The sequence below is a fragment of the Pyxicephalus adspersus genome, chromosome 4 (genome assembly GCF_032062135.1).
Source record: "Pyxicephalus adspersus chromosome 4, UCB_Pads_2.0, whole genome shotgun sequence".
In the NCBI taxonomy this organism is placed as follows: Eukaryota; Metazoa; Chordata; class Amphibia; order Anura; family Pyxicephalidae; genus Pyxicephalus; species Pyxicephalus adspersus.
Window position 1 is genome coordinate 14,700,895 of NC_092861.1, and position 27,149 is coordinate 14,728,043.

General features: G+C 38.4%; 1 protein-coding gene across 4 annotated transcripts in view; it reads left to right on the forward strand.

The window, feature by feature from the left end:
• ATAD2B (ATPase family AAA domain containing 2B) overlaps window positions 1-27,149 on the forward strand; it is an 87,135-nt gene that overhangs the window by 20,009 nt on the left and 39,977 nt on the right. For 2 of the 4 annotated variants that reach the window (XM_072407473.1, XM_072407475.1), the window contains exons 6-18: window positions 869-995; window positions 1,950-2,069; window positions 3,016-3,091; window positions 4,717-4,818; window positions 5,302-5,413; window positions 7,357-7,472; window positions 13,264-13,438; window positions 14,972-15,060; window positions 16,169-16,328; window positions 18,293-18,383; window positions 20,494-20,805; window positions 21,458-21,587; window positions 23,781-23,967. In XM_072407473.1, the coding sequence (XP_072263574.1) occupies window positions 869-995; window positions 1,950-2,069; window positions 3,016-3,091; window positions 4,717-4,818; window positions 5,302-5,413; window positions 7,357-7,472; window positions 13,264-13,438; window positions 14,972-15,060; window positions 16,169-16,328; window positions 18,293-18,383; window positions 20,494-20,805; window positions 21,458-21,587; window positions 23,781-23,967 (1,797 nt within the window). The remainder of the gene's footprint in view (window positions 1-868; window positions 996-1,949; window positions 2,070-3,015; window positions 3,092-4,716; window positions 4,819-5,301; window positions 5,414-7,356; window positions 7,473-13,263; window positions 13,439-14,971; window positions 15,061-16,168; window positions 16,329-18,292; window positions 18,384-20,493; window positions 20,806-21,457; window positions 21,588-23,780; window positions 23,968-27,149) is intronic. The other 2 variants (XM_072407474.1, XM_072407476.1) reach the window with 2 other exon arrangements.

A 27,149-nucleotide genomic window follows, 5' to 3' on the forward strand; every position in this document is an offset into this window, starting at 1 on the left:
AAAAAAAAAAAAACAAAAAAAATCATACAAAGTTGGGACTTTTAAGGACAATTAATTTCCCATATAAATTCATTTACCATATAAAATTCATAAAAACTTTTATTTAAATGTGCAAAAACAATAATAACTGTACGAAAACATACACCACAACCCTAGTTTGTAAATTGTCTTGTTCTATGGGAACTGCAAAGTTTTATTGTTTGGAGTCTGTATGAGATTTGGAGGCGGCACTTGGGAAAACCTCTGTGTTTCTCTGGCTACATGGCACAAAAGTCTGCTTAGTAGTTCCGCCCCATGCAATTCTGGATTTCTCTAATATGTGAAGGACTATGGAGGAGTAAGTGGGATTTGGTAAATGTGGCTTCTGTGGTTAATGAGGGGGGAAAATGATTTCTTGTATTGTGAAAAGAAGAGAAGAGTCATTCTCTATCTGTTCCATTATATGTGCACGGCACCATCCCTACCCTTCCTCTTTTACTTACAAGTTCTGTTTGCTGTAAGAAATGCATCCCTAATAATTCACATTACTTGTATAGTGACACACTGGGAAGGTGGGGGAGAACGTATGAACTTTAATGCATTTATATATGCATTTCAAAAAGTTACACACACATATAAAAAATTGCGTAAAAAAGAAGCAAAGTGGGCATTGATCTAATGTGCATTTTGTTCTTTCTTGTACTTTCTTGTAATCCCTAATAACCTTCTGGGTGTCTTTGGAAAAAAATGTCTGGGGTTTTCCTTTTATAAATTTGTTCTTTATTACAATAGGAATATTTGGTATCAAGCTTGCAATGGGTAATTTAAACACTTGATGACATGTTTTCTGTGTTTGAATTGATTTGATAGAACTGTTTATTTTACACAGGAGAACATGGACATGTATTCTCGTGTTAAGAGGAGGAGGAAAAGCTTGCGTAGAAACAGTTACCCAATCAAAACCCGGCATGAGGAATCCTCTGAAGGAGAAGAAGAGGAGGAAGAGGTTTCGGAGGGTGAGTTTTGTGGGGCAGGTTTTATTGTGTGTTTTAGGAAGTCAACATTTGCAATATAAGAATTCATTGTTATAAACCTACTTAGTACCTACCCCTTAGTATTTACTTCAGAGAGGGGAACCTCAAAACTTTGCTCACTTCAAAGGGGGGAGATTTTTTTTGGTGCTCATTCTGTGTCCCTCACAACCCAGGGCAATTGATCTGCAATACCCTAAATCTGTCTTGTTTGTTGATTTTGAAGCAGTTTACTGACCGTTCTCCACCAATTTCCCTCCTGCCATGCAATATTTACAACTAGCAGTGTCCTTGTGTGGCATGGAACTGCTTCTATGGATGTGTGGTTGCCACTGCTGGATCTCCCAGTTTAATATGTTTTCCTGCCCCCATAGGTTAAAGTCCTGCACAAATGTCAGATAACTGTCGCTGGTAACTATCTCTTGTGATTGTTTCGAGTGACAGATGCAAAAACAAGCATTGTATACCCAGTTCTGTTCTGTTCAATGGGGTGAAGTAGGGAGACGAGCAAGAGGTACCACACTGTGATCTCATCCATAGGAGTACACCGTGGTCATTCCTGATCGTTCATTCTTCAATCTGCTAAAAATATGATTGTTCCAAGATTTAAATTGTGTGAAACATATAATGCAGCAATCGGAGCATATTTGTGGACTATGTCACAAAGTGTTCTGTACAATTAGTTGGGTCAGGTTCTGATTAACTTTAGCCTTTTGAGCCCTTCCTACTGTCAGTAACAACACCTAACTTTTTGCCAGCATTGTTCTAATTTAAGTGGCCATGGGTGTTCCAGGTCTTTTACAGTCCTTTTTCAATGACAATGTATTCTGTCATTACTTGTCTTTTTAAAGCTTTGCTGACATTTTAGTAATAATTCTTCTAGTAACATTTTTTTTTGTCTTTTAACTTTCATTTTGGTGTCTTCCCTTTCTTTTGCAGAATCCCAAGAAGAAGGTGAAGACTGTGATGAGGAAGCTGAGGTAGAGGGTGAGGAAAATGATCGACCATATAACCTCAGGCAGAGGAAAACGGTGGAAAGGTATCAAGCACCTCCTATTGGTAAGTAATTAATTTAGTAGTTGGGAGACTCTAATTGATGGATGTGATTTGAATTTACTTGAAAAGCGTACTTGATGTCTACTGACAGACTGTCTGCTGTTTAGTTTTTAGTGCTAATTAAATAGAAGAACTATAAGTTGGCATGCTTAAAGCGTTAAAGCGTACCTAAACTCAGAATTTTTACTTTACATAGTAAAAAACTTTGTTTGCTAGTGTGTGTTTTTTTTTTTTTTTTTTTAGTGCATCACCCTTAACACGCCTATGTGATCAAGAATGAATAGGAGCGCAGAACCTCCCGGGATACCTATATCACGCATCCCGGGAGGCTCTTGACTGCTCCTTATGCTTATGTCTGAGCATCTCGGGCATGCACAGAAAAAGCCCTTTGATTAATAGGGGAAAAAATTGCTGATCTCACACATGTGCAGTGGGATCAACAAGTTTTTTCTTGTCTAATCTATGTCACCCGATCTTACGCCTGCACAGTGCGAGATCAGGTAACGTAGAAAGAAGAACGCTGAAGAAGAGATAAGATGGCGGCACCTGGTGCTCCCTTTGCGTGATTTTTTTTTTTTTTTTTTACTTTGAGTTTACTTAAGTTTTAATATTTAATATTTAATATTTAATATAATAATACAGACTGTATTTTGACAAATATAATCATAATTACATATATATCTTTGTAATTTGCTGGGTTCTGTGCATTTATATCAAATGCCACACCCAATACACCAGAGCAAAGCAGCTCCAGTGCATATGCTTTACACAGCACCACAACACATAGGTATGCAGTGTGGTGCGCTGCATCTGAAAAAATTCTGCATTAGCTTTTAAGTCATCTGCATGGACAGCTCATTCAAATGTTACTGCCTGACACAACACTTGACCCATGTGCTTTAAAATAATGCATAAAAATCTAATTATTAACGCGTTTGTTTTTATTTAGAGCCAGCACATCAAAAAAAGCGACAAAGCACTTTGTTTGATACTCACAGATCTCCTGCAAGAAGAAGCCATATTCGGTATGTTTACAAATGGCAACTTGATGGCCAGAGCGACCTATTTATCTCACAACTGGATATTGTATTTTTTAAATGTTTGTAGCCTTATAAAACCTTTAAAGGATAATTGGAGTCAAAAAATAAAAAATGGGTGTAGATATGTCCCTTGCATTTTTGCATATGCATTTTTTAATGACACTCACCTGTACTTGTTGTGTTGCTGTGCTGGCTGCCTTTGTATTCTAGATTGACTTGTTAGGTAGGAAAGGTAGGATCTGTTAGATTATTCTAGAGCCTTCACCTATTATAGCAAGCTGGCTCCCTCCTTTTTATTCTCCCGATTCCTTAGGTTCCCAAACATGGACCTGTACAACAGATAAGTGGGAGGAAGTTCCCCGTTTGCTAAGGCTAAACAGGCTAAAAGGTTCCAATGGCAATTAGTCAGATTTATTATTATTATTTTTATTATTACACAGTATTTTATATAGCACCATCATATTATGCAGCGCTGTACAAAGTCCATAGTCATGTCACTAACTGTCCCTCAAAGATGCTCAAAATCTAATGTCCCTACCATAGTAATATGCCATTAATGTAGTCTAAGGTCAATTTAGGGGGAAGCCAATGAACCTAACTGCATGTTTTTGGGATGTGGGAGGAAACCCGAATACCCAGAGGAAACCCACACAGACACGGGGAGAACCTGCAAACTCCATGCAGATAGTGTCCTGGCTGGAATTCGGACCTAGGGCTGCAAAGGCCGGAGTGCTAACCCCTGAGCCACCATTTAGTGGCATAATGAACAAAACCAGGTCTACATATGCTGCTCCACCAAGAATAAGTGCCTTACAGAACTCTAGTTACTCTTTGTGTTGATCTTTCGCTGATAATATGGAAAGCCATAATGTGGATTCTAGAAACCCAAACAAGTGCATAGAGAACACTCGTACACCGTGCAGACATTGTGTTTGTTGATTTGGATCTGGAATTGCACTATTTGAATCCTATGTAATCCATCTTTGTAGTTCTCTTAATTGGCTTCCATTTCACCTTAGAATCAAATTCAAGCTCCTGTGCATTGCCTTCACATCCCTCCACAGTTCTTGTCCCACTTACCTTTCTGACCTGATATAAAAATACTCCCCCAGCTGCTCTCTCTGCTCCTCCAATGACCTACTAATGACTTCTTCACTCATAACTTCATCACATGCACGGCTCCAAGACTTTTCTAGTGCTTCTTTTAAGGAGGTCTTAAAACCCATCTCTTCAAACTTAAAACCCTCACTACTTCCCACCACTCCATATCTCCCCTCCTATTGTGCGATACTTCCCACACCTCATAGATTGTAAGCTCCTCTGGGCAGGGTCCTCTGCTTCTTCTGTGTCACTGTCTGTACTTGTCTATCATTTGTAACCCCTATTTAATGTACAGCGCTGTGAAATATGTTGGCGCTATATAAATCCTGTTTTAATATTATTAAAAATAATAATAATAATAAATATTGTAGTCCTCTGTCGATCTAAAAACAATGTTTGCCAGCTTAGGTAGATCCATATTACACAGTTTTGCTAACTTTTAAATTTGCATGTACAAAAATTGCCTCCTTTATTCTGATGTACATGTTAAGAGATTTAATTTTCTCTAGAAGGAAGAAACATGCAATTCACAGCAGTGACACCACTTCCTCTTCAGATGAAGAGCGGTTTGAGCGGAGAAAGTCTAAGAGCATGGCCAAGGCCAGAAACAGGTACTTTCTCTACATATTTGCTACCCCTAAGTCTCTACCAATATTTTCTGATGAGCAGAGCTTTAACACTTGAAGGGTTGAAACTCTTCCTTTCAATTCCTGTTGGCCCCACTCTCTATAATGTTCCATCTTGCTGGATAGTTAGAATGTTTAGGGGGCAGACTAGCGTCTATGCTATACCAGCATGATTGAAACTCTTTCCGTTATTTTGTCCTTTGCAACAATAACTATCAAGACTACTAGTTATTCTCCTCAACAGGTTTACCAAAAGCAAAGAAACTTTAATGATATTTATTCAATACTAAAAATAAAAAGTTTTGTCATGTGAAAGTGGGAGCTATAAATATTTCTGGTGCATCAGCAGTTCTCTTACAGTACTTAGTGTGAAGTGATAAAATGTTGGGAAATCTAATATACTAAATGTTGTTTTTGTTTTTTTCTTGTAAATTTAAAGTATTTTTTGTTTTATGATTTATATGGTAGGTGTCTCCCCATGAATCTTACAGCTGAGAATCTAGCCAGTGGTATCTTGCGAGAAAGGGTCAAAGTTGGTGCCAGCTTAGCTGATGTGGATCCAATGAACTTGGATCGATCGGTGAGTGTTAAAAAGTATTACAGAAAAGTAATGTTATTTAACACAGGTTGTGTTGATCAGTTTAGATAATGATGGATAAAGTTTAAACATTAAAACTGAACACTAGTCTGCTTCATAAAAGGCTCAAACCTTACTCTACTACTCTGTAGGTTCCCTTTGTACTTTATAACCTCGATCCAGTACTGTATAATTCCTCTTCTTCTGAGGTCAATATGGGGACTGCAGATAATCTATCTTTATGAGTCTGGAGCAGTCCAGTTTTTGTAAATGTAACCTATCGTAGCGTGTGTCAGTGCATGGAGGTATCCTTCTACACTTTCCTAAACTCAGCACATTCACCCTGCTTATCTCTAGTGTCATACTATCTAAGCATGCTGTACAATATAGTGTGCCAGCAACCTTTTATCTCCCACATTTACTAAGATCAAAACAAACCTCTCTTCTGTGTTAACACTAAACTCCGCCCAAACAGAAAACACACTTCTGAGCTCTCCCCCAATGATCTGCTCTTCTCCTAAAACCCGTTTGAGTTCTCTGCCACCACCAAACTGCACAACATGAGCAAAAGAGCAAAAGGTTGTTTGAATGGTGTCTGTGGCCGTTCAGCACAGAAGTTACAACTTTGAAGTAATAAATCCTACAAACAGAGGATACTTTAGGTAGCGATTGCTAATCTTTTAAAGAAGCATGTTGCTTTTGTGGTCTTTGGCTTTAGCGTATTAATAAAGAAATTGATTTTACGCCTCCTGTCTGTAACGGGCATGCAAATTGAGCAAAGTTGGTATGATAACAGGAATTCTCCATAAGAGTTTCAGATCTGTGACTAAATAGGGAAGCAGCATCATAAAACTAATGAGATGGCATTTTCAAAATTAAAAGGGTCTTCAGTGGCAGCCTATGACCTTTTTCCATTCTTTTACTTGAAAAAGTCAGAGTTTACCTATATCTGTGCTGCATATTTGTGGCTATAAGAAAGAGTCAAGAGCTGTGTGAAAGTTAAGTTAGTTGACTGTCCACAGGGGACATCTATGTCTAACTTTCTGTGAAAATAGAATGATTGGGTGGAAATGAGAATACCCTGCTACCGTCTGAAATAAATCTAGCACACATGATTTGTCAGCAGCAACAGGGGTGACTTGTATTGTACTTCAATAGAAAAACTGAAAGTACACTGTGTTGGGCAAAATTTTATAACATGCTGAATTTACCTTTAAAATCAAGGCTACCTTGTCACTTTATGGGTTTCTCTGTAATAGCTCCATGTTCTGTTCTTTGTACACGTTTCCTCCCATTTTTTTGGTAATTGGAGTAATTTAAAGTACTCAAAGCTGTTCCCATCATCCAGATTTTAAATTAAATGGGGTTTCTGAGAAAATGCAAATCCCCAGCTTTATGATGCCATCTCCACATATAATCGAATTAATTGAAGAATCCCAACTTCCCTCCTGCTGTTCAAGGAACTGGTAGACTGGAATGCTATCAGAATATAATCGGTCTCATAGGGCATTATTTGAGCTCCTTGTCATTTTCTTCTCAGACGAGACCCAAACCCCGTCAAATTTAAAAAATGCTAAACCTTTTAAAGGGATGAAGCCAAGTTCCTGAGTGTTAGCAAGTTTGTTGATCTAGGTCCTCCTAATTTATGGTCATTAGTCGCAATACACTGTACCCCTTTTTTTGACAGAATGAAGTTTGTTTGAGGTTTGAAAAAATTTTAAGATTTTGCTTGGAAGAATCTCTAATTATTGCGGTTCATGGTAAGAAAATGTGACCTGCAGAATGACTTCCCTGTTGTTCTATTGGAGTATTAAAGAGAAAAATAGGTGTGTTTTTCAGGGTTTTAATCTTCTCTAATTGCTTAGTGCTAAATAAGCTTCAAATGCAGATAATTTATTTCTTTTGCTCATGTAATTTAATATATCAGTTTCTTTTTTGTCTTCTAGATTCGCTTTGATAGTGTTGGAGGTCTAAGCCAGCACATTTATGCATTAAAAGAGATGGTGGTTTTCCCTCTTCTGTATCCGGAAATCTTTGAGAAGTTTAAAATCCAGCCACCCAGGTCAGTGCAGTTCCTTATTCATACAACATGCTGACACACACACTTTGAGCCTTTTTAACAGAGTGGGTTAGGAAATCTAAATGGATTATATGGTTTATGTGATATATATAATTTTTAATGTTACTATTTTAATTATTTTTTAATAAACTGTGCCAAGAGCAATAAGCCATGGCTGCTAAAGGGCAATAATCTCTTATTCCATTTAAATCATTCTATATCGTCCAAATAGAATATTCTAGGTTTAGTTGGTGGGCAAGGATTGGAGGCCCCTACAAATTTTTTACTTATTTAAAGCCATTGTCATAGGAGAACTTTACTGGCAAATCAATCTGCATATAACTAGTCTGTAAAAGTTGGTTGGGCCAATAGAGGTTGGAAACTGCTAGTGGTTAGGATTCCTTTCACTTTCGATCACTATTGGGACTGTTGTGAAATATACCTAATTAGGTGAACACTGTTTACGTTAAGGGCAAGTGCTGGCATTTACAAGCGACATTGGTCACACAATAAACATTCCAGGTAAATACTTGGGACTAGTTGTGAAAAATAAGGCAACACAATTTCCTTGAACAGACAGTCAGGTGCAAATAACAGTAACAAGGTGTTGTCCACACACACACACACACACACACACACACACACACATATATATATATATATATATATATATATATATATATATATATTATATATATATATATATATATATATATATATTTATTCAAGTTTACTTTAGAGGATCTAAATACCCTATGGTTATCTAAACTGATTGCTGGGGTATTGTGGGGCACTAGTTTACCAGAAGTTCATTACATAGAAAACATTTATTCGCAATATTTTAGCTTTTATTAAATATAATATTTATAGCACTGACTCCAATAGAATAACACTAAATTTTCCTTTTAAAGGAAACCTTTACTGGAGCTAATATTTATGTTGTCTTTGCTGAGAGCCCTAACAAAATAATAATAAAGAAAAAACAAACTCTGGAAGCTGTTGGACCGATGTTACAGCAACCATATCCACTTGTAAACTGTTTTTTGGTAAAGGGTCCCTTTAAAACTGACATTTTTTTGGACTATGATATATTATGAGCCACTAAACCAACATTCAGGGTCACAGGTGCCCAAGGCCCATTCATGTGATGATATAAGGATCCTATATAACATCTGTTCTGATCCCAAAGACCTAGAAGTGAAGAACAACTTTTAAAAGAGAAAAATGTTGATCATGAGAAAAACCAAAATACTATGGAGCTGTATTTTAATGAGTATTCCTTACCTGCCTGGTACATTTCATGTTAGTAATCTCACTTATAATAGGCAGTATGTGTGGCATTTCAGAGGATGTGTTTGATTTGTATTTCTTTGGAAGCACCTCTGTGCTGCATTTTCTTTGGAGGGGCATTGAAACTGAAGACAAGGCAAGTTAAATACAGCAAATCCGTATATGTTGAATTCCATAACTACTTTCTTCCAGCATGGGTTCCCTCATATGCATCATCATCTGTGTCCTGTCTGCCTTTGGGTTTAGGATCATGTACCATCTTGATTAGCCTGGTTTATAAAGCAAAAAATGCACAGCTTATTGTACATTATCAAGTATTTTGAAAAAACAAAAACAAACAAAACATACTAATTTGAACCTTCTAGATGTTATCAAAAGCACCACTTGAGGGTATCTAGCTGTACTTGTGGGGTTTTGCCATATTCTTGATGATGTCATGTTCTGAAGAGGTTGTTATATTGTTTGATTTGTGTTTACTAACTGTTCTGTAGAGGGCGCCGTTGGTTTCCATAAAACGTTGTCCTCTACTAACATTTGTGAAGTGTTATAAATACGGGCTTATTTTCATGCCACGCCGTTATAATAGAAGGTTTATTCAAACATGCATAATGCCCCCATTGGGGGAGAGGTTAAATCTCCTGGCAGCAGCTGTTGCGTTTCACCAAGATGTATGTGATCAGCCGGGGAAAGAGGACGTGAGACAGCTCAGTCATTTCTCCACATTGCACGGATTAGCTGCTTGCATAACAGATGGTTGATTATAAAGCCCTTCTCTCAGTAAAGATCTACTTTGAAACCCACCTCTTAATATATGACAGCATTTGTACATTGTTTGCAGGGATCTTTGGCTTTCAGAATTTTTTACTTAAAGTTGTAAAATAATAAAGTCTGCCGTAGCAAGGTAGGTAGGTACCTAGGTACGTAGGTAAGCATAGTTCAGTGTACCAATATTCTTCTTGAATGACACCCCAATACATAATATGAACACTTTATACCAGGGGTGGGTAAACTTTTTCAGGGGCCACAATCTGAAAAAAAATTTGCCGGAGGGGCCGGGTTGATAGTAGAGTGGGCTGGGTTATGCCATCATGACGCCCCTGAACTTGATGTCATGATGGCATAACCCTGCCCACTCTCCCATCGCAGATCTGAGCCCACACACAGCCCACCGCCCCTTTGAGTGGGCAGGCTCTGTCGCTGCACACAACCCGCCTACTTTCCCATCACAGGCTCAGATCCAGGGACGTGTTCCGGCCAGAGCCACGGAACACCCAAAGGGCCGGAGAAACATCCCCATTGGGCCATATGCGGGCCGTAGTTTGCCCATGCCTGCTTTATACAGAGGGTCAATATGCACCTGGAGTATAGCACGGCACACAGATGTGGTATATTGCGCCATATTTAAATCAATAGTCTGCCTGCTACATGCATCATCTTACAGGCAACTGTCTGTTAGAGTGAATGGACTTTTAAATATAATAAAGTCCATAAACAAGAAAAGGCCTGTAGATGTGAAAGCATTCATTGAGTACAATAATAATTTAATTTAACCTAGTGGTTCTGCAAGAAACACACTTTCACTTCTAGGTTAGTCACAAGGACACGGTTATTTACAAGGAGAATAAATCTTCACAGACACACTGTAAATAAAAACCTGACAGAGCTTGTAATCCTTCCCTAATCCTAAATTAGATTCACCTAATACTTAACCACACCCCCTAAACGGGTAATCTTTGGCGATGATCTGCAGGTTCCGCCTATTTTAATCTACATACATACTGATCTAAGTACCCTTTTACTCACCCAAATTCATGTTAATGGGACAATCCAAGCTGGTGTTTTACTAACAAACTTTAAAACCCTTTGTAACCCCTGAGCCAATAAAAAGTGTGCCTGCCCCTGCTCTAGGGGAAGCCCTTATATCCGTTGCCTGATGTAGACACTTCTATGGGTTGTTCCCCGGCGGGATCCTCAAGATCCAGAAGAAGAGTCCAGACTCCTGGCCAGCGTGGGCAGATTGAGAGCTACAGATAAGTGGTCCCTTGCTCTGGAAATGGCACCCCCAAGATGTTCTTGGGTGCCTATATTTTTTTTAATAGGTGTTCAAATTTTTACAGAGTTTTATTTATACATTTTTAACTAAACTTTCTGATCTTTGACCAAAACCTAACTCAAACATTAAAAACTGAACTAAACCAGTGCTACTTTCATATTCTATCACAGGGTACCACTATTTTTGTTCTTCCGCCTCCTCTGTGCTATCTTCGACAGTTTTGATTGGACATGCCAGGATGATGTAACTCCTTCCTGGCACGGGCAGAGGAAGCTTGGAATGTCAGGTAACCTTGCAATCAAAGCTGACTCTGGGCATGCACTACTCCGCTTTTTGCTAGAAAACTGGAGTGGTCAGAAAAGTGAGACCGATTACAGCAGAAGAGGCATCTCCTGTCCCTCTTCATTAATTGCCTACCTTGTTGTGTATTTTTTTTTTTTAGTGGAACTTTAGCTCCTTTTAAAACTTGGTCCTTGTTCTAAGTACTCTTCTTGTTCTGCGTCAGAAGCCGCTGTGCCCAAACTTTGGAACTTTGTGTGAAAAACATGTCAGTACTGAGAGTTACTGTTCCAAAAACTACCTGCACAATTGTCTCCGTTCCCTGGAACTCATTTGCTCTGTTTTTTTGTGAGAACCATGAAGAGCCTCTCCAAAGAGCTACACTGTAGAGGTGCTTAAAGCTTGGTTAGTATCGTCCTTGAAACAAAAAGCATTTTTCTATGCGAATCAGTTTTTGTTGATTACCCTTCCACCACTGACCTTTTTAGAGGAGTTCTGTACGGCTGAGTCTTGCATTATCCTGAGCTCCGTGGTTTCATTACATCCAATTCTCGCCGAGCTGCCCGCTAAGCCTGTTTACTATGTTTTATGTAGTGCCGTGTGTTCTTCGGTGGAACGAAAGTTTGTGTTATTGTTTTCTCTTTTTTATGTTACAGATCAGTGATGCATTTCTGAGCTTCTCATCTCTGGTCCTTTTTTAGAATTTCAAAATCTTTTTTTTCTTCTCTTCCAATAAGTCATAAAATATGTATGAAATCTGCTCACTATTTAAAGTCAAGTGCATTTCCTAGCAAATGCTAAGGAAATATTTTTATTCATGTAGCACAAATATTAACAGGAGCCTTTTTTGTAAAAACTGTTTTTTTTTGCATCTGCCTTTTGTTAGGAGAACTGCATGGCCCAGCAAGCTGAGGCTGCACAATATAATATTGGTTTACTGCCTAGATTATGGTTGCTGATTGGCTGTCAGGTTATCAAAATGAAACCTAAAAGCAATGCAGCCCTATAGATAGAGCAGTGTGTTACAATCCAATAATTCTGTCCTAGCTGCCGCATATCAACTAAATGGTACTGATCACTAGATTACTACTAGATTGTAAGCTCATCGGGGCAGGGTCCTCTCCTCCTGTATCACTGTCTGTATTAGTCTGTCATTTGCAATCCCTATTTAATGTACAGCGCTGCGTAATATGTTGGCGCTATATAAATCCTGTTTAATAATAATAATAATAATAATAATAATCATAATCATAGGACTTGAACAACTAAATTGTTATGAAAGTCTAATTCATGGTGGCCTACATAGCATGCAGAAAATTTACCTTGTGTCTTTTTTTTTTTTTTTGTATAGGTTTAGGGCCATGTGTCTCATGCAATTTAATAGCACAGAACTAGGTAAAAATAAGCGATTGCAGCAGTTTGTAGCTTAATTGAAATTCCTAGCTAACCGTTCTTAGCTATCTGCAGTATTTGATGCCGGCTAAAAAATCTTCACCTTGGTTACATACTCTGTTTATCCAAGGCAGCTGCTGTCGATCATTGCACACCAGCAGATTGTTGCAGCATAGCTAGGCTTCTTACCATCTGCTGCAGCAACTATATTGTCGCCGCCACTACAAATCCCTGGGGAAAGCAGATTTGTAGCTCCTACAAAGTTACTCATGTTCTACCAAAGTACTCTGGGGAATTATGTCATGGTCCCAGGGGAAAGGGGAACTTAAATAACAAATTATTCCGAAGGTGAATTGGTTGTGAGAGAAGTGTGGTGTTTGTCATTGTTGACCTCCATCTTTAAATGCTAAATTCCTGGTTTGCCAGACGTTGGTTGACAAATGGTAACTTCTATTAGGGTCATCGCTGCTTAGGAATGTGTTTGCAGCCTTGTGCAGTTCTTTCTTGCTGGACTACATAAAACTCCTCACTTGTGTTATTTACAATAGTTGGGGATTCCCTACTTCACTGTAAGGATAGTTTAGATTTGTTCCAGGAGTGCAGCTTTAAAAAACAAGATGTAGAGAAATATATAGCTTTTGCAAATATGTTCTGCTTCTCCATGCATTTGTTTTTTGACTAAACCTTCTTTACTTCTTGTCAGTGATGCAATGTGAATTTACTTTTGTGCTGTGAAAACATGGTTGCCTCAACATTTTTCTGTTTCCTCTTTCTCCGCAGGGGATGTTTATTTTATGGTCCTCCAGGAACAGGGAAGACGTTGGTGGCACGAGCTCTAGCGAATGAATGTAGCCTGGGTGACCGCAAAGTTTCTTTCTTCATGCGCAAAGGAGCCGACTGCCTCAGCAAGTGGGTGGGAGAGTCAGAGCGACAGCTACGACTTCTTTTCGATCAAGTAAATGATTTCCTCATTTCTGTCCATTTATATTCTTCAGAGTGGTCAAGCTTCGATAACAAAAGATCAATAACTGTATACTAAAATCTGATTCTAGAAAGATTGAAAAATGCTTCTGAGAGGATGCATGTTGAAGATTTATATAGGCGTTTACGTATTTGGACTATAGCATGTACTTATAGTGTCTCCCTCATTTCCTAATTGTGTCCTGGTCGGTAGTACTAACATTTAATTGTCTGGACATGTTGGATCAGTGGGTTCAGCACATACTAAAGTCTTGGTCAATGTCACCTTTTGGTGGCATGGTAATACATTTTGATTTTTTTTTCTGTCGAAGGGCAGTGATCTTTAACACAGGCAAAAGTGATGGAATCTCTCAAACAGTGTAAAACCTCCAAAAAAAACTTTTTTGTAAATAACGGCAATGGTTTTGTTCATTCCAAATAGAGGAACAAATATAGATTCGCCCCCAAAATTCCACTTTTTGATGTCCATGCCCCGAAGAAGTCAATTTAAAAATAAAAAAACTATATTCTTTATCAATCGTGTTTCAACTTTTCTATTTTTCAGGCAATTTGGTTTTAGGTTTTCTGTCCTGATGCTTTGATATCTTCGTTGTTCAACCTGCATGTTCCCCTTTTCTAACTTACCAGGTGATTACAGTGCAAAAACGTTTCTTTAATAAAATCATGCCAACTCATGGACAAGGCCAGCAAACATTCCGGATCTCACTCCAACTGAAAATTTATTATGGAAATTAAAATGAAATGGTTTATGACAAGGCTCCACCCTGCAAACTTGATCTGTTATTGTAAGGAAGTTGGTTTGATGAACATTTTCCATTAGTGAAGGCCATGCTTTCTGTCATTAAAAGCAGAGGTGATGCAAAATACGTGTAATGTGAAATTTCTTTTTTTTGGTTTGATTCCATAATCATTTTTCCTGACTTGGTCTGAACAAAACATTTGCCCAAACATCTTCAGGAATGATACCATCATTTTTGCCAGGGGCTGTAGCTGCACCATGACAATACTTGTGCCTAAAAACACACACACCTATGTTTTATAAATATTCACTACAATGTTGGTGCAGACTGAAAGAGCTTGAGAGCTGCGATTACCAAGAATACATTTTCTTAGTGGATCACAAAGAGATCCGTGATTAGGGAGGAGACTGACGGGTCACATGATCACCTTCCCTACTACCATAGAATTCTCTCTGCCTCATTTTGCAGAAAATTTGTTGCCTGCACACCGATGTCCCAATCTTTATGAATGTGGAAAAATGCTGTGTAGAGCAATATATTTGTTTGAACTTTGTGTATTCATCATTATGCATTTGAATTCTGTACATCTACAGTCATGGGGATGATGATGATCTTGGGGTACACTAACTACTATTAACTAGAATCTCCTGTCTAGGTAAAGATAATTGGAAGTCTTTAAAGCTCTTTAATGTCTAGAATGTTTTAAGGTGTGATTGTTTTGATTCAGATTTTGCTTTGTAATAATTTTAGGCTTTCCTTGATTTCAGGCATATGTGATGAGGCCATCAATAATATTCTTTGATGAAATAGATGGGTTGGCTCCAGTCCGCTCCAGCAGGCAGGATCAGATCCATAGGTAAGCTCATTGTGTGTATTTTGTTTTCCTTCATGTTTGCTTGTCACTCTTGCTGTCCTCTTGCATAGTTTTCAGTTAATATGGAAATATTTTTAGTTCACAAGTTTTCAATAGAGGGGATAAGGTTTAGGTTTTCTGTGATTGCTACGTGCCCCTGTCAGGAACACTTCACTTCCTGCCCCCATAGAAATACACGATGCTACAAAAGTAGTCAGGAATAACCGTTGTCTCTAGAACAGGATGATGAGTTTAAGAAATATACAAAAGTGGATACCTATCTGATATAGCAACTACTGTCAATGGAGGAATTTCCCCCATATTGGGGTGGTTCAATAACTTACACTTGTTACCAGGACAAGAGTCTTGGAGGGCGCAGAACAGCAATGGATTGGCAAAAATTCTAGCCCTTCGCTAGGGCTGGAATCAAACATATTGCAAAAAAATTGACAAATGCCTGCAGATATTTAGGCAGTTTCAGTTAAATGTAACCCTCAACTTTTCTGTAAAGTAGATCCTTCTCCCTAATTTTTTACTGGAAGGGCAATTTAGGTAGATCTAAAATGAACTTTAGCTAAACATATTTAGAATGTGTTCACTGCCAAAGTGTATTAACACTTTTCATTCTATAAGCACAGCAGGAAGGGAATGCAACACCCCAAGATGGTTGTTACACACTCATGTGCCACCGTCCAAGGAGTTTCCCTCTTTTCTTGCTATGCTAGTACATATTGTTTCAGTTCTTAATTAAATTTCTTTCCTGATAACAATAGTCACCAGGAAAAATACCACAAACTCTACCCAAATTTCTAATATCATTACCTGTAGGAAACCAATACTGAGGAATTATAAAGGCTGCCATGGCTAAACTCTGTTTACGAAAATGTTAGTCACTGGACAGTCACACTGAAAATGTTGGTTGTTGGACAGTCACTCTGAATCATAGATTAGAAGCTTTGATTTCTGACATTCTGGGTCCAATATTTCCTAAAGTCGGTTAGCAGTGGCAGTCTTTGTATTTTTCTCAGTACATGTTACAGATACAGATTCTATTTAATAGTAATGTATGTAATGTTATTTTTTTTTTTTTTTTTTCTCTGTGTCCCTACAGTTCTATAGTTTCCACTCTGCTTGCACTCATGGACGGTTTGGATAATCGAGGTGAAATCATAGTTATTGGTGCTACCAACCGACTTGATTCTATAGATCCAGCACTCAGGAGACCTGGTCGTTTCGACAGGGAATTTCTGTTCAGTTTACCTGATCAGAAGGTAAATTCACTGGCGCCATCTTTTCTGTAAAAGAATAGTACAGTAGTTCTTTATCTTTGATGTTGTACACTTGTTCTGAACATAAGAAATAAGAACTTTTAATGGCATTTGAAGTATAAAATGTTTCATTTCTTTCTAATAATTTTTAGTCATTTTTAAAACACTGTGGTTCATTAAATAGAACAGTATTAGTATTTAGTAAAGTTATTATTGCACTTTTTTCTGCAAAGATTAAAATCATTATACAGAGCTTAGTTAATGTAGAAACATTATTGTAAATGTAATAGCTAATGAATACCATATGCTTGAATAAACAAGTGCCTATTTTTTATTTATTTTTTGGAAAGAAGGCAAAAGTTTGTCTTCATGTCTCCTTATTCCAACAACCCTAACATCTAAACTGCTGTTACAAGCTTTTACACCTATCTCCTCACATGGCTTGTATTGGCTGCGGTTGATAAGTGTCAAGAACAGTGGGCAGTTTTATGCTTGCTGCTGTCCCATTCTGGCTCTGGCTAAGCACACTTTGCCTGCTAACCGTGGACCTTGTATGGCAAATGGCCAAATGGCACCCGTCCTTGCATCCCCCCCCAAAACAAAACTTTTCCCCCAGAAAAGTACACTTGTGGGTTTTTTAATACAGCCTGATTTTGAAAAAAAAACAAAACAATTTTTTTGCTTAGTCATTAGGCCAGGCTTCCTCCAGGGGCTGTTAGGGGCAGTGAACAATTTGTGCCTCCAAGGTCAGTTACCACTGACGCCAATGATCTTTTTTGCCTATCTGTTCCCAACAATTCTCCTGTTCAATATATATATTGCCAAGCCTTTTGCAAACAGACAGTGAAATGATAAGAAAAGGCTTTCATGTAATGAATAAGCCTGCAGCTGGTGCAATTGGTCATGTACTGGGGACATAGCAGGAAGGCACAGGAACCATACGTCCAGGCCTCAGAGAGGGGAGATGCTGCCAAACTGAACTGCAGGGGACCGGTACTGACACGCGGCACCTTGCACATGGTGGAACGCTGAAGCATTGCATCTTGACATGCGGTGATGCACCTGGGCAGACCAACAGTGCCCAATGAACTTCCTCGTAGACAAAAGTGGAAGTATAGCGATTAAGGACCTGGTTGAGACCTTACCATTATTAAAAGTTAAAGTCTCTGCCCTCCCCCGAGAAAGCCGTAAGGCAAAACGCGTCAGAAATAGACCTCATTCTCCTCACTGATTTTGTCTACTATTATGCTTGATTGCCCACTTCTTTTTTTTTTTATCACTTATTACTGCTTGAGTTGAGCCACTTAAACACATTTGTACTAATGTGGTCTCTATACTGTAAATATAGTTAATCTTTGCCTAAAAAGACTTTTCCTCTTTTCTTATCATTACACTATCTGTAAGGGTGACATTCTTCCTGGTGACCAGCAATTTAAGAGGCATTTAAAGACTGTGTGTGTGTGTATGTGTGTGTGTATATATATATATATATATATCATTTTTTATCAGGGGTTCCCTGAAGACCTGAAAGTTTTATCCAGGGTTCCCCCATGTTAGAAAGTTTGAGAGAGGCTGCATTAGGACCCACATTCAGTAATAGTATACAACTTTTCTACAACAAAAATTACATTTTCTAAGTGTTTACCAGTTAATAATGTCTTTTAGCTTTTTCCTCTGTAAATGCAGAAAGAAATATTACTTAATCTGCCCGATTTTGTATAGATCCTATAGGTAGTTTTACTCGCAGCATACTTCTATCTGCTTTCCATCTGTCTTCTGTCTATAATTGACCTGCTGAGTACCCAACAAAAGCCAGCCTTGTCCAAAGGATCCTATTCATTTTTTTTTTTCTTCTCTCAAGCAGTTCAATGGGGTTTAATGAACCACTAGTGTAAAGTTAAAACCTTGACTTGAAGCTTACTACCTTTTCCTTTTATGTAAATATGATTTTTATTTTGTATTATTAGGCAAGAAAGCACATTTTACAAATACATACCAGGGACTGGAATCCCAAATTGTCTGACGCGTTCCTTGAGGAACTAGCAGAAAAATGTGTTGGTAAGTCTGTTTGTTTTCCAAGTTGCCCTGTGAAAAAAATTATGCAATAAATAATCATAAACACAGATTTTACCCTGATTTTTTGTGTATCTGTAACCTGTGAAGTTGGAGGCACAGATCACATATTACAGACCTCTCCTTTATGACGGTAAGCCCTGAGTTCTATGAGCATTGGTGTCCGGCAAGTCTGCCATTACTAAGATTGTTAGGACTGTAGGCATTGGTATACAGATTCCCCAGCTTTGTTGAATTGCAGGGAACTCCTGCAGCATACAGACAGTTCATGTTGAGTCTCCAATCCCCAGGTCTCTCTGTAAGCCACCTACATTTTCTCACACAAATTGGCTTCTTTTACAGCTTTTGCATTAACACATATACTATACTCTAGGATCATAAGACCTTGATGTGTTCATTTTTTATATGATCTGTTTTTCAATGTACATCTTTGCCTAAACATACATTTTACTGTTTTTTGGCATCCTTATTGAATAGAGATTTAGTGTACCGAAAGTTTTATTCGAAGTTTGAAACTGTTTTTAGTAGTACAGCTAATGGGAAAAGCAGGTGTGAAAATCTGTTCTTGTTAGGTGAGATGATTTCTAGTGTGTATGGTCTTGTGAACATTAGCAGAGCTGCCAGGATTTTTCCGGGAGGTGCTGTGCTTTTGGGATTTTTTTTTTTTGTGGGAAGAATTCAGTTTCCCAGCATTAAAGATTAGAATTTTTTCTTGTTTCATGTTCAGGTCCTATTAAGAGGGTATATAAAGAGCACATTCTGGTTTAGTATGTTGCTTTTTAGTAATGCAAATGCACTGCATTTTTATCCAGTGCACAATTCAGTTACTCCCTTTTATAGGACACCTGTGCATACTCATGCAGCACAAAGCAACAGGTTTACTTAATTGTCATCCCCTATATCATACATATTCCCAGAATGAGCCTCCTAAAGTTTATATTTATTGTGTAGGTATGCAGAAGCTGTTTTCACCTTGACAATGCTGTGGTTGACTCTTGTAACCCAACACTGTCACAGTGAGCAATCTGACTTGATAATGGCAAATGGGAGCAAGCAATTGCTGGGGATGTCATTTATGTACATTTAGGAAAAAGCTTATTGACTGGTTATTTGCTTCATTGACCTGTAAAAAGAGTCAGCATTCCTCATATTTTCACATTACATCCTGTAGCAGCATTTCAAAGCAGGACCAAAGTATTTTTAATGCTAACAAATTGCAAATGTAAAACTACATTACTATTATTATTACGCAGCGCTGTACATTAGATAGGGGTTGCAAATGACAGACAGATACAGACAGTGACACGGGAGGAGGGGTGGAACCTGCCCAGAAGAGCTTACAATCACAAAATAGGAGGGGAGGATATGCAAACTTAGAAATGTTTGTTACCGTTTGCATGTACATATTTCCTATTATCCATATGAAATCTTCCCTAATTTATTCTACAGCATTAGTTAGAGGTAATGAAGGAATGCTTTTTAGGGTATGTGATGTAATCATTCCTGAGAAATTCTCTTTGAACCATGCAAAAGAGGGGTGTAAAGACATTTGGGCATTTTAACCAGAGGAGCTAAAACCAAGAGGTCACAGAGTTCCTGCACAGCAGCTGGTAGACCTTCGCAAAAGCATCAAGTAACCTATATGTGTGCTTACAAGATTTACTTTAACTTGCATTTATTGAGTGTTTGCAATAAAATTTGCTTTAAAAAGGATGTCCTAAATACTATTTAGAAAAATCATTGTACATGTAGTAGCACACAGTATTTATATAGCCCTGACATGTTACGCAGTGCTGTACAAAGTCCATAGTCATGTCACTACTGTCCCTTAAAGTGGTTCACAATCTAATGACCCCAGCATAGTCATATGTCATTACCACAGTCTAAGGTCAATTTTAGGGGTAAGCAAATTAACCTGACTGCGTGATTTTAGAATGTGGCCGGGAACCAGAGTACCCAGAGGAAACCCACGCAAACGCAGGGAGAACCTGTACACTCCATGCAGAATAGTGTCCTGGCCAAGTTAGCTGAAATAAAATGTTTTATTATTGAATGTGTTAATGTTGTAATCCTTTCCTCTCTTGTGTTTTGACAGGCTACTGCGGAGCTGACATTAAAGCACTTTGCACTGAGGCTGCCTTGATTGCCCTTCGTCGGCGCTACCCTCAGATCTATGCCAGCAGCAATAAGCTGCAGCTGGACATCTCTTCAGTTGTTCTTGGTGCCCAAGACTTCTACCATGCAATGAAAAACATTGTGCCTGCCTCTCAACGTGCTGTGATGTCTCCAGGACAGGCCTTGTCCTCGGTTATCAGACCGCTGTTGCAGAGGACGTTTTCTGATGTGCTCCGTGTCTTACACAATGTGTTTCCTCACTCGGAGTTCAGCAGAGACCACAGGAAGGATGGTAAATACTGTTGTCATCTGTCTGGTCCTATAACCTTGTGCTCTATACAGGCTTTTAAATATGTCTTTTTGGTATTCCATGAATGCAAGTTTTACCCCATTTATTTGAGAGCTTAGGGTCTTAAGTATTTCATATTTTTTTACTGGACAGAAAAAAGTGGTTATTTACAGCAAACATCCCTGGCATCTCTGCATGTTTTTTTTGCATGATAATTATTCCACTTTCTATCGGCAATCACTTACTGAAGGGGTAAATAGATTGTTTCCTCATTATTGAGCTTGGGTTGGTTATCTGCAAATTGTTAATGGTAAATTTCTAAAATGCCTAAAAATGTCTTTTGCCCTTCTAACCACCTCTGATTATCCCCTACACACTAGGTAAGATCGAGTAAGGTAAACTTTTTTGCTCCTTTGTTTTCCAGTCAGCAGTCCCATAATGAGTCTTGGACCATGCTGTGCTGCCACTGCAGTGAAAGTCCGCAACCTAGCTACATGGCACATGGGCACTGGTTTTAGGACTCGCTGAATACCATTACAAATATTTTTTCTGGAAAAATGTTTCCTCACTTTTCCTAGGCTTCCTGTTCTGCTTCAATGCACTTTATAAGTGCACTTCTAAAGGTGAATAATCTGTCTTTTTTTTTTGTTATCAGATGATATGACCCTTCTTTTGGATGATAGTGAAGATGAGAATCCATTATCAATATTTGATGTGAGTTGTGTCTCAGGATCACCAAAGAAGCAACCAGCTGCTCCCCACAAGCCCTTTCTCCATTTTACAACGTAAGTGGAAATATTGCACAGCCCTTTTCTAGTCCATCATCTTTAAAGGGAGGATTAAGGATAACCCTAAATGTAATCATTGGTCTTTTCCTAAAGGAAGGATGTTAAGTGGAAAAGACTAAATACTGAATGTGGGTTTAAAATGCTAAAATGTAATTGGGAGAAGATATTTTTTCTTTTTATAGGGCCTGTTTGCCATCTTCCCATATTTTTCCAAGTTCACCAAAAAGAAATTTACTTTTTTATTTCTTCCCTCCCCCCCCCCCAATCAGAAAAGGCCCCTTAAAAGGTAATTTTGGCTTCTTCTCTAGGGGCCATCCTCTCTAGGTCGCTTATATAGACAATTATCTCTGCTCATGATTGAGGTTTATCATCCTTCCTAATAATGTGCACCTAACTAGATCTGTTCTTCCTGGCCTTTTCAAAACAGCCGGTTCACCAATGTGCAAGGCTGATATCAAAGTTTTTTAACACATTTCCCATGTTACACCAGGTAGACATTAAGGCTCAACTTGATGCTGCTTGTAGGTTCTGTATGCTGTCACCAGTTCTTTTTCCTTGGGTTTGTAAGCATTTCTTTGCTGTGTGACTCTGGGATCTGAATTAGGTTATTTGTGTACTTCAGAAGGTATTAGGCGTGTGTCTGGACTGGAGGGTAAAAGTGATGTTTAGGGTGAAGGTGGTTTTTAGCTGAATTAATGAATAACTCTTCCATCATCTTTGTCCAGCTCCAGTTTATTGAAAGGAAAATTTACTCCATTGTCTAGATGTGGTTCTGGTTGTGATGTTCATTATATATATCTTTGTCCATTGTTTTAGGACATTTTTTTTTTTTAAACTCCTGAAGGGTGGATTAACACCTTAGTATGCCATCTCAAGGTAGTTTAGACAGACTATTATCTAAGCCTATGGTGGTCTCAAGGTTACTGTCAAGGCACAATCTACTACATCTGCAAGTGCTTTTTTGAGCATCAAGCAATTGCATCCCAGATTTGCAAGGCTACCGCCTGATCTTCCGCTTGCATGTAAACGTTATCTAGTGTAGGGGAAGTTATCCAGTGCCTAAAGAAGATCTTCCTCCCAACATAATTATATATCTGCTTTGGTTTAAATAAATAAAAATAAATATATGTATCTCTTGCCCGGTTAGTGATATGCTCTTCACCTGTTATTATCTTTTAAATAATTGACCAAAATACCGGAGAGTCGGGTGCTCTGAACAACATTCCGGTACATTGTGATAGTTCTGTAATTTCTGTATACGCTAGAAATTCACTTTTAATGTTTTCATATTAAAGATTGATATAGTTCAATCTTTGAATTATTTTCATTGTTCATGAATGATATATGTTCATTAAATGACATTAAATTTCTTTTTATATTATGCAAATTGTAGAAAAGGTTATTTAAAAAAAAATTAAATAACTTCCAAATTATTCAGATTCTCTCTATACATTATGCATTTCTGGAGATCATCCGGATAAAGTTCGATAAAAAGTTAAATCTTAGGCAATATTCTGCTGTTCCCTGCCGACAGATGTTTGGGCTTCCCGACTGAGGCTGATTTAGCTCTGACAGTGCTGCATATTAGCACTGGAAACTTAAAGCAGTTCCTACAATCTTTTAGCCTCTGTGGCTCATAAATGGACAACAATGAAGGTTCTCCAACCATGTCAAAATTTTAAGTTCATCTAATAGAAACCACAATCTAATATGTGAGTTTACCAGTACTTTGATATAGTGGCCACATTCATCTAATTTTATAAAAAAAAAAAAAACTTTTTAACCGTTGATTTTGCTAGTAAAACTCTAGTAAGGTATTTGTGACCATGCTCGCTCAATGTGTTTATAAAGCAAGGGAATGTAAAAACTACAGGATGCTTTATTTTCCTCATCACATAATTTAGGAGTATAGTACAGGGGTAATAACCTTGCTGGAATTTTCAGTTCAGAACAGGCATGGACAAAATGTAAATACTTTGCAGCCAGTTTGTCAGTGCCGGTATTGAAATTAATATATTAACGATATTTCAAATAAAAGAAAAGCATATGTTAAGCTGGGTGCTTACATAGAGGTCTGTGATTGATTTGTTGCATTTTGCAGCAGCATCTTTTACTTCTGTTGTATGTTTTTTATTTTATTTTTTTGTCTTGGATAACTTTTTTAATTCTGTAAATCTTTTCATTTAACAGATCAGCTTGTCACCAGCCGACCTCCTACCGGCCCAGGCTGCTCCTCTCAGGGGAGTCTGGCTCAGGCCAAACCTCGCACCTTGCTCCAGCTGTCTTGCACATGCTTGAAAAATTCTCTGTGCATCGATTGGACCTACCAGCACTTTACTCAGTCAGTGCAAAAACTCCTGAGGAGTCATGTGCACAGGTTGGTTTCGCTGCTTTTCATTTTGTGTGTACATTGGATGTGTCTGTATATGTGTCCTTGAGTCTTTTAACCTCCTCAGCGATACCCTGAGTCACACTCGGGGTAGTTAGAAAAGTAAAAAACAAACACTTAACTGGTCCCATTGGCGTCCTCCAGTGTCTTGCCATCCACGGGCTGCGTTCTCTTTCTCGATATGTTCCCTGGCGAGTGCACTGACATTCCCTGGGAGTTCCCGCTGACATTGGCGGGTACAGCCGCCACTAGGGGCGCGGTGGGAATTTCAAATTATTTTGTATTGCATTCAATACAAAATAACGGTATTGAGTGCAATACAGTGGATTTATATGTCTAAAAGCAGTACATGTCTTTCATGAAAATTTATTTTACAGTATAATGTAATATGAGTTTACTAAAGTTTGAAACACAGAATCATGTCAAAGTTTATTATTACATTTATTTTTTTTGAAATGTATTTATTTTTTGACATGATTTTGTGTTTCAAACTTTTTTTATACTCCTACTAATATACTGTAAAATAAATTTTAATGAAAAACAATGTACTGCTTTTAGACAGTTAAATCTGGACAGAAATGAACTGCCCAGGAGGTAATGTGGTCCACTCTTCATTAGGATGAGCCACAAGCTCAAGTTAGTTTTACTAGAAATTATTGTTTTATGGATACTACTTCAAAATGTTTCCCCAGACCCTGGAGGTATGCATTGTCCTACAACACTAGTATAACCCTACACTTTTTATCCACTGGTATGTATCCACCGGTTAAGTATAAGATTTCTTTAAAAAAGGTAGTAATAAATATCCAAAAGAAGTTATTACAAGCTTGATAAATAACATGCCTTCATCTGTACAAAGTACTGAAAATTTCACAGCTGTTTATTATTTGATTATTTTCTTAAAGAGAGAATCTGCCGTTTTCTGAATTGGGGAACAAAGTTTAGGGGTAAAGCAAACTTTGAAATAGGTATGTGTGCATTAATGCAGCAGTCGCCAAGTGGTGGTCCGTGGCTCTGTCCTCCATATGGACACAACCTGCCCACTCTCCCATCGCAGGCTTAGACCTGCTTACTAAACAACCTGGGGGGACAGTAAGGCAGGGCTGTGGACACAACTTATGTTGCGTCCACAGCCCTGCGCTATTGACCCTCAGGATTTTTACCAACCGGGTCTAATCCTGTGATGGGAGAGTGGGCAGGTACTCCCATCATCACCTCACTCTGGGGGAAGTTTCTTCCCCTTTGGGTGACACACTGCTCCCCGCGCATGCACATTCCAGATTCCTTGGATTTAGTGGTCCTTGAGGTCCGAAAGGTTGGCCACCACTACTTTAATTTACTGCAGTGGACCACAACGTTCTAAGCACCCCAACTAAACATCATATAAACCTCTCAATACAAATAAGATAAAATTGCAGATATGTGAGGCTGTTATTTTTTCTGGGCATCGATTGCAAAAGTTAGACTGTGTGCCTCCTGGTAGACTCATTGCAGTTTGTTTCACAACCCACCTCAAATTTAATTGCACAAAAAAGTAGCAGCAGTGATAGGTTCTTGCGTCCTGTAAGCTTGTTTACCATATGCTAGGATTTAGAAAATAGCATTCCAAACTGTGTACAGTCGAGTTTATAAGTTTACCATAAAACTATTTGTAAGATATGTGCCGTTCTAAAGAAATCATGAATGAACACCAAACTAAGCAGTGAGGTGTCACTGAATAGCATAACCATTAAAACATACCCATATCTTAATACTGTGTTTGGTCCCCTTTAGCATCGATTTTGGCATGCAGTCTTCTGTGATAGTTGTGGATGAGGCCCTTGAATTAGGGTTGAACTGCACAATATGGTTCAATGATATTGAGGTTAGGAGACTGATGGTCACTCTAGCACCTTCACTTTTCCTTTCGTAGCCACTGAAGAATTGCCTTCAATGTTCAACCCAGAATTTTTTAATCTGGGTAGTAGCAAGATGGCATCCCCTGTATTGTGACTCAACTCTTCAGTAACCACCCAAAAACAGCCAGGTGGTAACTGAAAAGTTATGGTGGTGCACCCAGCTAAAAGCAGCTGGGGATAACACTGGCCTTGGTCCAGTTTCAGATCATTGACATGTTGGAAGATCTAATGAGCAGCTTCCAGACTCATGAATACAAGTTCTCCCATATTTTCTGACAATGTGCTGCATTTATCTTGCTGGGTTTTGTATCTAGCTTACACATCCCAGAAACATCAGAGATTCGCCTTCACGCGTCACAATAGGATAGGATTGGTGTTTTTCATTTATAAGCTTTGTTCCATCCTCTGCAAACAAAGCATTTATGGTTATGATCCAAAAGTTTGTTTTTTATTTTTTTATTTTTGAGCACTGCACATTCTGACCTTGGGGTGAATTTCCCGGATTGTTTGGAAATGTCCTTACAACCTTTCCCAGATTGTTGGGCAGCAGCAGCTTCTTCTGTAGGATCATTGCTGATGTCTTACTTTCTTGGCACTTTATTAACACACACCTGAATGCTCCAGACCAGCAAACTGCCAAAATGTGTGCTTTTATGGAGGCGGTCACTTCCAGATGATCAATTTTTAATTGCGTTTAATTTGCAGCATCTTAATTACTAAAGAGGGTGTACTATATTCCTATGGCTATGTTTTAGCCTCACATGCTTTAAAATGTCTTCTATGTGGATATAATTACAATTAATTTTTTTTTCCTGACGAATCAGCAGCTTTTATTATGTCCTTCCAGCCCATTTCCTTCATAAGTTATGAAAGACCTAAGTGTTAATCAATTTCTAACCATATATCTTCTTTCCAGCACAAACTGAATGCAGGATGCTTAAACTGAGTGACTGCAGTCTGCGGACACTAATAGCAATTTGCTGCATTGTTCATTTGATTGACTTTATCGCGCTAAATACCCTGATAGGAGCAGTGGAGAGGCTCTCTGACGCTCAGTTCCACACAAAGCGCCTTTCTAATTAAAATGCTGACTTTTACAGGGCAGGCTGCCTAGATTTAGTTAAGGGTGAAATTGACTTGCAATGTTGAAACCCAACTATAAACGGATTCACAAGCTACATCTGCATTTGTTAGGTCACTTGGCAGAAAATCCCATCTATTTTAGTCAGCCAGTAATGAGTTCCAGATGACAAAGCCATTGTTAAGGCCATA